This window comes from Dermochelys coriacea, chromosome 15 (assembly GCF_009764565.3).
Source record: "Dermochelys coriacea isolate rDerCor1 chromosome 15, rDerCor1.pri.v4, whole genome shotgun sequence".
Classification (NCBI taxonomy): Eukaryota; Metazoa; Chordata; order Testudines; family Dermochelyidae; genus Dermochelys; species Dermochelys coriacea.
The window spans coordinates 29,939,553-29,955,248 of record NC_050082.1 but is presented as its reverse complement, the minus strand read 5'-3'; the positions used below and the strand labels follow the sequence as shown (position 1 = coordinate 29,955,248).

General features: G+C 38.2%; 2 protein-coding genes across 2 annotated transcripts in view; both read right to left on the bottom strand.

Annotated features, from left to right (window-relative positions):
* Window positions 1–11,869, bottom strand: part of KIAA1671 (KIAA1671 ortholog) — a 109,532-nt gene extending 97,663 nt beyond the window's left edge. Inside the window, exons 1-2 of the mRNA XM_038373531.2 lie at window positions 8,644–11,869; window positions 7,399–7,521 (exon numbers count right to left, since the gene is read on the bottom strand). Of these exons, the coding sequence (XP_038229459.1) occupies window positions 7,399–7,521; window positions 8,644–8,892 (372 nt within the window). The 5' untranslated portion in view covers window positions 8,893–11,869. The remainder of the gene's footprint in view (window positions 1–7,398; window positions 7,522–8,643) is intronic.
* LOC119843738 (uncharacterized protein KIAA1671-like) lies at window positions 10,285–15,364 on the bottom strand. The gene is made up of 3 exons (XM_038373530.2): window positions 15,131–15,364; window positions 13,938–14,031; window positions 10,285–11,889 (listed from the first exon to the last, which is right to left on the bottom strand). Exon 3 carries the CDS (start codon window positions 11,878–11,880, stop codon window positions 10,486–10,488), a length of 1,395 nt encoding a protein of 464 aa, XP_038229458.1. The 5' UTR covers window positions 11,881–11,889; window positions 13,938–14,031; window positions 15,131–15,364; the 3' UTR covers window positions 10,285–10,485.
* Between the last annotated feature and the right edge of the window lie 332 nt (window positions 15,365–15,696).

Below are 15,696 nucleotides of genomic sequence, written 5' to 3'. Positions count from 1 at the left end.
CTGAAGGTCGAAACAGACTGGAATTCTACATAGAGTGCTTCCGCCAACGTGCACGGGCTGAAATTGTGGAAAAGCAGCATTACTTGCCCCATAACCTCAGCTGTGCAGAACACAATGCCATCCACAGCCTCAGAAACAACTCTGACATCATAATCAAAAAGGCTGACAAAGGAGGTGCTGTCGTCATCATGAATAGGTCAGAATATGAACAAGAGGCTGCTAGGCAGCTCTCCAACACCACTTTCTATGAGGGTTACCAAAAGAAACTACACCATTTGCTCAAGAAATTCCCTGAAAAAGCACAAGAACAATCCACACAGACACACCCCTGGAGCCCTGACCTGGGGTATTCTATCTGCTACCCATGATCCATAAGCCTGGAAATCCTGGACGCCCCATCGTCTCAGGCATTGGCACCCTGACAGCAGGATTGTCTGGCTATGTAGACTCCCTCCTCAGGCTCTACACTCCCAGCACTCCCAGCTATCTTCGAGACACCACTGACTTCCTGAGGAAACTACAGTCCATTGGTGATCTTCCTGAAAACAACATCCTGGCCATTATGGATGTAGAAGCCTCTACACCAACATTCCACACAAAGATGGACTACAAGCCGTCAGGAACAGTATCCCCGATACTGTCACGGCTAACCTGGTGGCTGAACTTTATCCTCACCCATAACTATTTCACATTTGGGGACAACGTATACCTTCAAAATCAGCGGCACTGCTATGGGTACTCGCATGGCCCCATAGTATGCCAACGTTTTTATGGCTGACTTAGAACAATGTTTCCTCAGCTCTCGTCCCCTAATGCCCCTACTCTACTTGCGCTACATTGATGACATCATCATCTGGACCCACGGAAAAGAAGCCCTTAAGGAATTCCACCATGATTTCAACAATTTCCATCCCACCATCAACCTCATCCTGGACCAGTCCACACAAGAGATCCACTTCCTGGACACTAGGGGGTTAATAAGCGATGGTCACATAAACACCACCATATACCGAAACCTACTGACCGCTATTCCTACCTACATGCCTCCAGCTTTCATCCAGACCACACCACGCAATCCATTGTCTACAGCCAAGCTCTACGACACAATCGCATTTGCTCCAACCCCTCAGACAGAGACAAACACCTACAAGATCTCTATCATGCATTCCTACAACTACAATACCCACCTGCTGAAGTGAAGAAACAGATTGACAGAGCCAGAAGAGTACCCAGAAGTCACCTACTACAGGACAGGCCCAACAAAGAAAATAACAGAACGCCAATAGCCATCACCTTTAGCCCCCAACTAAAACCTCTCCAACGCATCATCAAGGATCTACAACCCATCCTGAAGGACGACCCATCACTCTCACAGATCTTGGGAGACAGGCCAGTCCTTGCTTACAGACAGCCCCCCAACCTGAAGCAAATACTCACCAGCAACCACACACCACACAACAGAACCACTAACCCAGGAACCTATCCTTGCAACAAAGCCCGTTTCCAACTCTGTCCACATATCTATTCAGGGGACACCGTCATAGGGCCTAATCACATCAGCCACCCACTATCAGAGGCTCATTCACCTGCACATCTACCAATGTGATATATGCCATCATGTGCCAGCAATGCCCCTCTGCCATGTACATTGGCCAAACTGGACAGTCTCTATGTAAAAGAATAAATGGACACAAATCAGACGTCAAGAATTAGAACATTCAAAAACAGTTGGAGAACACTCCAATCTCTTTGGTCACTCGATTAGACCTAAAAGTTGCAACTCTTCAACAAAAAAAATTTCAAAAACAGACTGCAATGAGAGACTGCTGAATTGGAATTAATTTGCAAACTGGATACAATTAACTTAGGCTTGAATAGAGACTGGGAGTGGCTGGGTCATTACACAAAGTAAAACTATGTTTATTACCCCCCACCGTTCCTCAGACGATCTGATCAACTGCTGGAAATGGCTGGCCCACCTTGATCATCACTACAAAAGGCTCTCCCCCCCCACTCTCCTACTGGTAATAGCTCACCTTAAGTGATCATTCTCCTTACAGTGTGTATGGCAACACCCATTGTTTCATGTTCTCTATGTATTTAAATCTCCCCACTGTATTTTCCATTGAATGCATCCGATGAAGTTAGCTGTAGCTCATGCTTATGCTCAAATAAAGCTAAAGCTTATGCTCAAATAAATTTGTTAGACTCTAAGGTGCCACAAGTACTCCTTTTCTTTTTGCAAATACTGACTAACACGGCTGCTACTCTGAAATCTCCCTAATATAGTTTTCAGAGTAGCAGCCGTGTTAGTCTGTATTCGCAAAAAGAAAAGGAGTACTTGTGGCACCTTAGAGACTAACAAATTATTAGAGCATAAGCTTTCGTGCTAAAGCTATGCTCTAATAAATTTGTTAGTCTCTAAGGTGCCACAAGTACTCCTTTTCTTTTTCCTAATATAGTTATTACTCCTAACCATCCCTTCCACACCTCTCAGCATTTTAAGATACCAGCTAACATCCTTTCAACCCCCTTCTCAAAAGCAGTGCCTAAAGCAATTATTGAATTATGGGCTTCCTTGCCCATTCTATAAAATTCAGTTTGAGACTCACATTGTAATATTTAAGACTTGACTTTCTAGTTTTCTGGAATTCATATGAAAAAATTCCTTTTCAAAGACATAATTAAAAATAATTTAGTTTGGCTTTTTTTCTTCACTAAAAATACTACATGAAAGAATCCAGATAATGATTTTTAGTTGTCTTAGTGGTCAAAAAGAGTCAAACAGATCTCTGTGATCCATAGCTGTGCACTGAATTTGCCAATAATTACACAAACAAACAAGGATCTTAGAATGGATGTGATGCATTTAGTCACCACATGAGGGGGTATTGTACAAACAGGACCAATGAATACTGGGCTCTAACCTTCTGACGGTAGTATGGTTCACAGTATCAAATGAAGAAAAGGAGTACTTGTGGCACCTTAGAGACTAACAAATTTATTTGAGCATAAGCTTTCGCTGTAGCTCATGAAAGCTTATGCTCAAATAAATTTGTTAGTCTCTAAGGTGCCACAAGTACTCCTTTTCTTTTTGCGAATACAGACTAACACGGCTGCTACTCTGAAACCTGTTATTTTAGAAGTGGTGGTAGTTTGTCCTTACAATTCTCTGAATAAGATTATTTAAAGCAGAGTTCTGCTCTGAAATGTAAAAAGAACCTCTACTCAACAGATCCGCTTCTGGAGAGTTGAGTTCTACCTTACTTCAATACCAAAATCAGTTTTTACTCCTGTTAGCCCTGAAGACCCAAGACAGGTAAGAGACTGTGTAGACTTTCGCTTGTTGTATATCAGAATTCTTTATTAAGTTTTGATGGGTTATGCTTGTGCACGTTTACTGAGGACATTGGGATTTTGCAGGTGTCATTTAGGTTGGAATTTGTCCTGTATAACCTTTACCAATAGGCAATTAAGCACAAGTAGGGAATAACTCTGCTTCATTTTCAGATCACACATTGAGTTTGCAGGGCTGGTGATTAGAAATCAGTTTGTGAACTAAGCACATTTAATATGGAATTGAGAACAAACATGGACTCATTATACCATGTTACTGAGTCATATCTCAAAGCGAAAGCACTTTCTTAGAAGAAAAAGAAATAGCATGTAGTTCAAGAAAAGTAAACTGGCTGAAAATCTAAGATTTTCATTAACGAAAAATCCAAGACATCTGAAATTGCAAAATGTGTCTAACCAAAAAATTTCCCCTCTTTAATTGCAATTAGCAACTTTTCATTAAAGAGAAATGTAGACAAGGTCACAGTTCATAAACTAAGTAATTACATTTTATTATACCTTCTATAATCTTAGTTTAAAGAGCAATCTTGGTATCAAAAGGCTGCTTTTATTCACTTGGGAAGAATGTAATGCTGCAAAGTGACCTTAAAACCACTTCTCTGGATGGAGCCAAGAGCCAAATAGTAAAAACCTCACTCCTGGAGAGACTCACAAAGCCAGACATTTTAGGAGATATCAGATACTTGAACAATCCTAACACAAGTCTCTTCTACTCCTACATGCCACAGCAGTTGCTTCTGTGCCAGCTGCACGTAGGCTACAGAAAGCAGCACTGAATTTCTGAGCAAAGGAAAGATGCTGGATCCACGGTTATCTGAATTCAGTAGCTGATTACCTTCAATATCATGTGCACAGAGAAGTGATTTAGCCTGTTGCCTGCCCCTGAAGTGGTGGTGTTGGGAGCTTGAGAGATGAGGAGGAGATTCACTCCCAAAACTTACACTTAGATCTTGACAAATAGCTTGTTTACTTGAGCTTGGTGGGGGAAGAAGGAAGAATTTCACCCTTAAAACAGATCTTATCATGACAAGAATACCACATTAAAAACAAGGAAAAAGGTGTATCAGCTTAATTAAGATAAAGATTAACAAAGATGCCAAGCACAAAGGTGTAAGGACAACAATCTTCATTAGAAGAAACACAGAAAACTGATTGAGCAATGGGTCAAGGACACAGCAAGTTTTTTCAGGAACTGTTCTCTGAAACTGATGGTTTGGTAAAGTTCACAGCACAACTTCAACCCTATGCTCAAAATTTTATAATCTGGTATCATATGAAAGAAACTCAACTCTCTGCAAAGGGCCAGCACAAGGCCTATAGAAAACTTGGACTCTCAGACTTTAAGGACAGAAAGGGACCAGTAAGGTTATCTAGTCTGACTTCCTGCACACTGCAGGCCACAGAATCTCACCCACCCATTTCTGCAATAGGCTAGAACCTCTGGCTGAGATACTGAAGTTCTCAGATCTTGGTATTGCCTTAAATAGGATATGAACAGTATATTGGCCTTGTGCTGGCCTCCTGCATGGGGTGAATTGCAACCATATGTAAATACATGAATTCCATTTTGATCAGGTGAAAATTAAACTAGAAGCTGCAGGGGACTTCCAAAGTCAAAGAAAAAACTGTAAAGACCTTAAATTTTATAAAAAAGGTTTCAACACTGCATAAAAAAGGATTAAGGGCTGCATGATGATACAGATGAGATCTTGGAGAATATAATAGGGACCAAGAATAGTTAGAGGGTTAAGCTCCCTAAAATTGTGGAATCAGATGGATTTACAGTCTTCTTGATGGATCTTGCATTTGTTGCACTAAGAGGTAGTGGGTGGCCTGCTGTACATTGGGAAGCTTAACAGGAATAATGAGAACATCAAATACTAGCCACATGGAGAATCTGAGTACTATGTACCCATATGTATTGTGACAAAGTTCCTCTTCTACCTTGGTGGGTCTTGTGCTTATTGGCAGATTTGCTCGCCTTAGAGCTTCACAGCAGCCTTCAGTTTGGCCATTTTCATGAACCCACAGTTCAGGTCGACTCCTCCTGTGTCTGACCAGGAGTTGGGAGGTTTGGGTGGAACCCGGGCCTGCCCTCTACTCCGGGTTCCAGCCCAGGGCCCTGTGGAATGCAGCTGTCTAGAGTGCCTCCTGGAACAGCTGTGCGACAGCAACTCCTCCCTGGGCTACTTCCCCATGGCCTTCTCCCAACACCTTCTTTATCCTCACCACTGGACCTTCCTCCTGGTGTCTGATAATGCTTGTACACCTCAGTGCTCCAACAGTCCGCGTACTCACTCTCAGTTCCTAGCGCCTCTTGCTCCAGCTCCTTACACATGCACCGCAAACTGAAGTGAGCTCATTTTTAAACCCAGGTGCCCCGATTAGCCTGCTTTAATTGATTCTAGCAGCTTCTTGATTGGCTGCAAGTGTTCTAATCAGCCTGTCATCTTAATTGTCTCCAGAAGGTTCCTGATTGTTCTGGAACCTTCCCTGTTACCTTACCCAGGGAAAAGGGACCTACTTAACCTGGGGCTAATATATCTGCCTTCTATCACTCTCCTGTAGCCATCTGGCCCAACGCTGTCACAGTATATAATTTCTGATTTTCTTAATCCAGTTTCAAAAAGGTGTCATTTTAAAAATCAACCTATTTTTGTTCCAGTTATTAAACATGGGTATTTTTAACTGACATGACATTTTTTATTACATTTATCAAGAAACGTGGAGGGAAAGATGTAAAAGAACATATTCTTAATATACAATAAACTGTGAAGGACAATTCTAAACATCTAGTAGGATTAAAAAGCAAAATTCAGAGTAAATACATGTAGGGGAATTTCAAAATTAAAAACTATTTTGACCAGCTTAGCAAGATAGAATTTCTCATTTTTGCATGTCAACTGGCATTTTACTTAGTTCTGCAGGTAGATAAGTCCCCACAACAGGGTAGCAGAAAATGATTCAAGAAAGGAAAGTAGGTGCAAGATGCATCTGACCGCATGGGAACCCTAGCTGTCCATTTGCCAAACGGAACACTGCACAATGATGTCCTTAGTAGAACATCTTAACTTTTTTTAGCCAGTTATTTAAAAAGATAGTCAAGTGTCAAACCTCTGGAAAAAGCAGATTTGTAAAAAAAAAAAAAAAATTGTCAGTGCTATTTAGAGGGTTAGTTGTATGATGTTAAAAATGATGCAGGAGTCACTTACTGGTAAAAAAAAATAGTTTATGAAGCAATGGAAAAAGAAATTTAGCAGTCAGCTGGATTTTTACATTGTGTATATTCTTCTTGATGTATTCTAATTTTTCTTCTTAATTCAAACTCCTCCCATCATTGTAGTCCTTAAAAAGATGCTCTTGAGTTGAGTTGACTAACGAATACAGATACTACATGTTATATTACATGTATTTTATAATAATTTATATTGATAGCATATATGCATCAAACATTTTATTTTAAATGGACACTTCAACATGGCCCAATATTTAATTTTGTAAAAACAGGTTTTAAAATTTTAACAGAAACGTTCCCACAACTTTGTTTTTAAATTTCAACGAAACAGTTTTGAACAAAAACACCACTGTAGTGTTTAAAACCAATACTGTATCACTGAAAATGTGAAATTAAAACGGACTACAAACAAAGTGAAAGTTACTTAACTGTTTTTCATTGTGCATGCTGAGAAATAAAGGCAAGCACGGACAAAGAGTAACTGGTGAAAAAATTTTAAAAATCCAATTTACTTTAATAATCCAAGGTTTTATGAGACATTGGTGTAGAAGTGCAAAGTGTCCCTTTAAAATCTAGAAAGGAATTCATTATGCACTTTACATATATTGCGTGATTTAACACAAATCGAAAGCATTAAGATACCCATGGGGGAAAAAAACATTACCCTGAAGTAAAATTTTGCACATGAAGTTACAAGTGTATTTGCTCCTACTGCTGTGAAGTTCTGATATATGAATAGTTGGTATTTCAATGTCACAAAAAAGACACTGATTATGAGTGGAATATGCAAAGAAATAATAGCCTACCGTCCAGTGATGTGCTCTTCGGTCCTTATAAAAGCTATGGCTTCTTCTCTGGATAGGAACTACAGTCAAGTCTTTCCCACCTGATCTGTCAGAATTCTGCTTGGTCCATTCTTTTTCAGAGTCCTTTTTCAAAGGAGTACATAAAAATACCACTTTAAAACTTTGTTTACTTCAAATATGAGAACTACAGAGAAAGCTAGAAGTTGGTTCACAAAGCAGACAAAACAAAGAAGGCTAACTGAAGCAGAAAAACTTTACTCTATGCAACATTTACATGGGCACAGAGACATTAAAACAATTTTTATAGTGGGGATGCTGAAAGCTATTGAACAAAACTGTAAACCCTGTATATGATGTAAACCACTTCAAGCCAGTGGGTGCTGCCAGACCCCCAGCACGCCTAGTGCCAGCACCCCTGCATGGGCATGTGATGCACATTAATTCTTTTGTTAGGAGAACCCTTAGTAGGTTTCCCTCTGCCAGCACCTAGAGAACAACAAACCACAAAAGTGGTAGCTGGAGGGGAGTTTGGGGGAGGGAAAGTACCAACTCATCTATTAAAAAAAAGTTTTTCCCTTCACTGAAGCAAAAACCCCAGCCCAGTTGAGATGCTGATTCAAAACACATTCTATTTATTGACTTATAAAGCTGTGAATATAAAGATTTAACAAATAGTGCCTACAGCATTAAGAATACAACTTATAAACAATACTTCTACATCAAAAGAAAGCTGTAGTTTAATATTGTCAGTAAGTAATTTGCCACTGTTTAAAGGATACTACATATCTGCTACAGTACTGGCTCTTAAAGGACATATTCCCTGTAAGAAATAATACTATGATTTTTTAAATTAAAGAGAAAGAAAGAAGAATCAAAAAGCCAAATCTTCACCTGGCATACACTTATGCTGGTACCAATATCAATGGAGCGAAGCTGATTTATACCCAGGGCTGGCCCACAACATTTTGGCACCTGAGGCGGAGAGCTTAAATGATGACCCCATGCCCCCTTGCTTGGTCCAAAACTTTGAAACTCTGGGTCCTCGCGGCACCTTCCCCCCCCCCCACAGTCTGGCACCTGAGGCAGCCACCTCAGTTCGCCTCATGGTAAGGCCAGCCCTGTTTACACCAGCTAAGCGTCTGGCTCTAGCACAGAAACAGCAAGATTGAAAGCAATCATGACAAAATATCTTCATCACTTTCATAGTTATAAGAGGTGCTCTAACAAATACTGCCTTGTAAATACCTTTTTATTTTCATGGGAGAAAGATTTTTGTTGATACGCACTCCTCTTTTTCAGTCTGTTTTCTTCACTTCCCAATGGGAAGCTTTGCCTGAATTTGGGCTGATCCCTCCTTTCCTTTGCTTCTTCACTCAGAGGCATGCTGCCTCTTGCTTTAGCAGGATGGTTCTTTTCTGAGTATGATCGTTTTAAATCTGGCAGTGCATTTCCAAAACCAGATGTAAGGTCATTCCACTCAGCTTTGCTCTTCATATTGGAAAAGTCACTCTCATGTGAGGTTTTGTTTGCACTCTCTTTGTTCTTATTTACAGAGCTCCTCGTTACATTTTGTGCCAGTCATCATCCAAGACATCTCTGTGAACTGCTGTTTTGTGAACAATTCCTTCTGTAATAAGCCACCGCCACTACCACCACCATCGGTGGAGGAATTAGAAGCTAAACTGACTTCCAGTTTTTGGTCCACACTAATAGGATTTGCAGGCAGTACCTTGTTATTTGTGTACTTTGCACTTTGGAGCCTAGATGTTAAATTCTTCCCTTGATCCTCATCAATAATAAACGTCTTTTTTCTGGTACCAGTAGTGTCAGCAGGTGAATTTGTAAGTTTATCCGAAAGTGAACTAGGCTTTCCCCAAGGGGGAGGACTGAATTTTCTATCTTTGGACTTTTGCTTACTCCATTCTTGGCTACAGGACTCCAGTTTCTCTTTGCTGTTTTCATGTAGAGTTAAGTTCTCCGGCCTGCGGTGTTCTTCTGCATAGGTACCTTGTTTAGTGATACTAGCAGATTGATCCAAGTTCTTCCCATCTTTCCAGTTATAGCTGTGTGGAATTTTATCAGCACATTCTTTTTGTACTTTGACTTCTCCAATAAAACATATTCGGATCTTCAGAGAACTGGTCATCTTTTTTTTCTTGAATGTTACTGGCCTTTATGGATTCCTCTTTATATTCTGCTATAAGAGCATCAATATCTAGAACTCTAGATCTATACCTATCTTCAGTATTCACTCTGAATGCATCATGACTGTTTCTCCCAAACTTATTTTGTGTAAATAGTTCACTGTCTTTGGGCAAATGCCTGAAGTGTAGTGTGGATTTTAGCTCATGGTATGAGGAGACTTTTCCTCCACTATCTTTTAGATCAGGTTGAATAGTATTTTTCAGGCCGTGTTTTAAGAGGAAAGCATCAACATCTATAGTTTTCTCTTTAGCATGATCCAGCCCTCTCTCACAAGACCTCCTATTATCATCCTCTCCAAGCACTGGATATATATTTTTTAAACTTAGAATATCTTGTTCTTCCTCTTTAACCCAATGCTTGTTAACACATGCTTCTAGGGACTTATCTTTACAATGTGTACTCGGTACATTTTTATAGGATTGCTGAGATGTAGGATTAGACCTTCTGGAAGAACCAGAGTTCAGGTTAACTGGTGCACTTTCAACCTCTGTGGGAATTTGGTTATTTTCATTTGCATTAACAGTACTTACAGAGCTTTCTTCTTTTTTATCAGGAATCTGATACGTAACTGCAAAATAGGTTGCCTTTGGTTCAAAGGGAGAAACCTGCTTCTTCAATAATCATCAGGACTGATTGAAACTGTTTGGTTCACTTCCTTTGATTTTATCCCATCTTTGCATCTTTTACTTTTCTTCTTTATTGCACCTCATCAAATTGCAAAGAATCTGTTCTACTCAGCCTTTTGACACTTTCTTGAGTTAGTGGGATAACTCCTTCTCGCTTGCTAGAGTCCTGAGGCAAGGTTCTTCCTTCGCCACCTTTCTGAAATTTTAAGGTCAGAAACACTACTACTAGTTCTTCTGACTTTTTCTTCTGGTTCTACTAATCTGAGTTTGTCTCTTTCATTTCAAGGGCTGCAACATCTAACCCTAAATCTTTTCTTACACAAATTGAGTCTGCATATTTCCTTAATCCAAAGACTCTGGATTTCTCTTTATCAGCAGTTATTACTTCTGTGCTAGGATGCGGGTCCATGGAGGGTTTATACAATTGGCTATTTCCCAGGCACTGAAATATGACTCCCATGTTTATTGGCACTGGTTGAATAACATCTTGACCTAAGTCAGCTCTGGATTCATAGCCATCTGTCCTAACTGGTTTTATACCAGCTCTCTCAGAAAAGTATTTGGTCACATTAGAAAACTCTGTTTTATCTATGCAAGAGATATTCTTTTCTCTTTGCATTTCAGGATGCAGTTGTATCATTTTTTCATTTGCTATCCCTAAATCCTTACTTTTGTTTGTAGCATAAGATGATTTCTCAGTTATAAATACCTGTTCACTCTGATTTTTATTGGACTCTGTTATCTGTTCATGGAAAGTACATTTGCTGTGGAAGACATCTTTAGGTTCTCTAAAAGTAAACTTTTTTGTAGAAGTGTCCAACATGTCTTTAGTGTCTGAAATAAAACTACCTTCTTTCAAGGGGTCAGTTTTATTATCTAGCCCACACAGCTGATCAGGATGTAAGACATTCCCATCAGGTTTTCTCTTCTCTTTCACAGAAGATTTTCTAGTTCTGAGTGTCACAGCCTTATCTTCAGGTACTACTGCAATAGCTTCACTAAGTGCTCTTTCACCAAAAGTCTGAAGGATTTCATATCTTGGCTCTATTCGATGGTAAATTAGAGAGTCCTCTACATGCTTAGGAGTGGGTTTTTCACATTTCTCAGATGAAGAATGTTTTTCCACTGGAACTGCATGAGAAATTTTCTTGCCTTCATTTAGATAAATTGTTTTTCCACATTTTTCTGCATCTGCTACATATCCTGATAAATCAGACTGACTGTGACACTCTCTCTTTGAACTAGTTTTCTCCTGTAATTTTTTTTCCATCCCAGATCTTCTGTTATGGCTTAGCAAAGTCACAACATCATATTTGCCTTCAAATTCATTAGTCAGCTTTCGTGTAGGATCAATTACAGGGTGACCAGCAGCAACATTATGCCTCTGGACATTGTGGTCAAACATGGTGGCTCGGACAGTTTTTAAATGTGCATTTTCTGCAGGAGTGGTGGGTTTCAATTTTTTTTCAAAGTTATTTTTGGCTGACACAGAGTTTTCACTCTGCAAAGATAAATTTTGCCTCTCTTTCAGAAAACTTCCTTTTCTTTCGATCTGACCAGCTTTCTCCGATATTTGTACTGTCTGTCGTGGTTTCCACTGATTCCCAATAGCACAGGTCTCACTACAATCTGTTCCAGGAGGAGGGTTCATCTCCTTAATCTTAAACAAAAAATTCAACAGTTCAAATTAAAAAAAAAAAAAAAAAGATGAACTGCAACATCATACTACCTAGTATGTATTTTACACACACACGCACACGCAAATTCCCTAAGAAAACTAACAGATTCAAATATTGGTCTAAGGTAAACTTGCAAACCCTAGGAAAAGTCCTCTTTACATCAGAATATCTTACCATTTGATTGTTTTTAATATAACAAATTAAAATTAAATGCATGAATAATTCCTGGGTTCAGACTTTCATGGTACATTTTAATCTGCAGTGATTACTTCAAACCAAGTTATACTCCAGAAAAGGTACTGCCACACAAAATACAGTAGAATATGAATAGTTATACCATATTTTGTAAAAGCCAGCTTTTACCAAAATAAATGATATTACTGGCTAGCTAAATGAATAAATGATTAGTACTCCATACTGCCATGCAAGAGACCTCAGGAATCTTCGGTATAACCCAGTAAGGGATAGAAGGCTCATGAATGATTGTCAGAACTTGCTAGTAGAAAGAAGTAAGTAGAAAGATAGATGGTCTTCCTGAGCCACAGGGGTAGGACTCAGGAGATCTGACTTCCATCCTCAGTTCTGCCACTGACTTCCTGTGTAACCATGGTCAAATCACATAACCTTTCTGTATCTTAATTTTTCTTTTTAAAAAGGGAAATAATTCTCTCATCAACATGTGGCAAGGATTAATTCATTCTTGTTTGAGACACACAGATATTATGGCAAAGAACACTTTAATAACGGCTAGGAATAAAAAATAATCAAGAATTGCAGTTTGAGGAAATAATGAAGAACAGCTGCTACTGGCTGTGGGGGGGGGGGCAAGCAATTCTGAGAACACTTCACATCCTGAGCCACTGTTAGAAGAGGAATGGTGTTAAAGAAAATCCAAATTAAACAGATTTGGGGATGCACCTGTGTATTTTCAAAACAATTTTAGGGAGACCTGATACTTCCAGTATCTACATTCAGTGATTTTATCTATTGTCGCAATATGGGCTACATTTTAGTAATTTTCACTGTGGGAGTACATGATGATAAATAGAAGAAGTCTTTCTGCCCTATGAAAGCACTGAAAAAAAAATTAGTTCTAAAATTTTCAGTTAAACTTTTTTTTTAAAGGTTTTAGTTCAATGAATTAAAAAAATTAATACTGTGGAATTTATTTATAAATCTTTTAAACTTTCTGATTTCCTGAGTTTTTTTTAATTGGCAAAGCAAATTTATTCAGTGCTACTTTAGGTCAACTTGTGAAGAGAGTAGCTTCCCATTAACCAAAAGAGTTAAAGTAAAATTTGGATTTTTGTTCATTGTTAAATTACTCTTCTTCAAAATTGACTCATTAGACTCTTATATCAAATTGGCGTTTTTCTTTTAAGTACTACCGTGTTGTAATCAGGACTGAATCAGATAAGAAGAAAAAAACCCAGGCCCAAACATCAAGGGACTCAGGAAAAATATGCCTAAAATAACAATATTAAATCTTCATATACACCACAATTTTATAGTTTTAAGCAGAAAAGTTATATTTTGCACAACTTAAGTATTATACTTAGAAACTAAGTTATTGTATATTCATCAATTTTTAAAAGCGGCCAGAATAAGACACTCCAGATTCTTTATGTAGCCCTGTGTTGTCATAGACCATTAGAATTAAATGTTACAGGAGGGGTTGGTAAAAACACAAAGCATGTTTACTGTAATGATATATTATAAAAGCTTGAATTAATACAGGACACTTTGGAAGTTTCATAAGAAGTTAATATGTGTAAGGCTATTGTCATTGTCTATAGTTTTGCATACATATATATTAACTGAACATGTACATGATTTCTGTACATTACCAGGGTAGCCTAAAGAAGGAATTACCCAGGTAAGCTTATTAAGATTATGCTATTCTTAATACTCACAATGGCAGTTTCTAACTCGTTGCTTTCTATAGCCATATGTGACACAGCATAGTGCTATATAAATTATAACTACAATTCTGTTTGGAAGACCAAGTCTGTTAGGGCCACTTTCTTACCTTTTGATTTTCTTGTGTTTCACTAGTAACATCACTATTCAATTCAGTAGGTTTCTCAGGTTTAATTTCATTGGTTGATGCTGGGCTTGAAAACCTGTTGCAGAAATTTGTTATTTCTTTTAAGTATGGATGACATTAAATGACTTTAGTTAGTTGCCCAATATGCATTTTTCAAATGCAAAATATTTGACTATTTCTTTTCATATAATTTTAAAATGCTCCAATTAATTTCTCTTATAAATGCGATTGGAGAAATAACTATTCAGAGCACAAATCTTATCTTGATTCAATGATTTATGTATGCCTGAACTATTGGCAGAGAAAAGCCCAAACCTTCTCTACAGTTAACAAGCTAGATATAGTTTATTTTCTATCTTGGAAAAAATGTTCTAGAATTTAGGACATATTTAGTTAGTAGACTACTGAAAAATGGGTTGAAAGTTCCCATCGTCTCTTGCATAAACTTTACTGTTATGTTGAATTCTATTTGGTTCAGGCTCTTATCCCACACTCATCATTGCAGCAGTCTACACCACAGATCTCTGCAGTGTCTGCCTGCTCTAAACAGGCAAAACATCAGCTGGAAGGCACTTAAGCCCTGCCCTGCAGTGACAGCTCTCCTCATCTTCTTCCCTGCTTCCTCCAGAAAAAGATGCAGAATCATGGATCTGTGGACCTTGATATTAAGGTGAAATAAATTCCCATCTGGCGCAAAACCTGATAGTAGATAGTGTCACTGAGGTGACACTGATAAAGATCTACCTTAATTTGTGCCAAATGCAAAAAAAAAAAATTTATAAGTATTTTTGAAAATAAAATAAAAGCAAATAGTAAGGCTAACACAATGGAAGTGAAAAGAGCACATTAAACAAATAAAAACTCTGGTTATAGTTTGAATCTTTGAAAATACATGACAGCGTGAGCTATATTATTCATACCTGGATTTCAAAACATGTAAATAAAACTCAAGCAGTATTGAGAGACTGCTAAAATAGCATGCAAGAATTAATATTACTGACAGCGTATTTTTGCAGCCACTATCAAGATAAATTATGAGCAACGGATTAAGCAGAATTCTAAGAAAAATTATGTTGAAGATTACAAGTGAGGAACTGTGATATCTGATTTTTTTTATTTGTACTAATTGAAAACTTGAAAAGTAGAGAGTATTAAATGTCTCTTCTGTAACTTACTTCTTTGTTAAGTCTGCAGAAAGTGGTTGTGATTTGAGTGATCTGCGTAGATTTCCTGGTTTAACATCTGTATTTCTGTTGTCAGTTCTCTATTCTCTGTTGGATGTTCACATTTCTGTTTTCCCTCTCAGTGGCTGCCGGGAGAGGCTCAGTATCCATTGGAGTAATGCTACTTTCTGAGCCAGCAAACAAACGGATGTGTTTTTTAACGCTCCCCCTCAAGGTCTTGTTTTCTTTTTTTAAGGAATCTGTAGAGTTTGCACTGGCTAAAACTCTGGAAGTTTCCTTTTGATCCAATATTTCCACTTCTTTAATTGTTTTGCTTTTGTTATTAGCCATCCCCTTGTGTTTTTCTGATTCATGTAAGTTAGTTACAATGTCAATTTTTTCTCATTTGTTCATCTTTAGATTTCTGTTTAGTTTCCCAAGGGTATTTTTTATCTTTTGCAGAGATCTGTATCGAGTCTTTTGTATAGTTTGGGCTGGATGAGTCTAAATCTTTTGGAAAGACATTCTGGTTTTGCTCACTAGATTTGTTTTTAACATCAAGAAAGTCAATGTCCTGA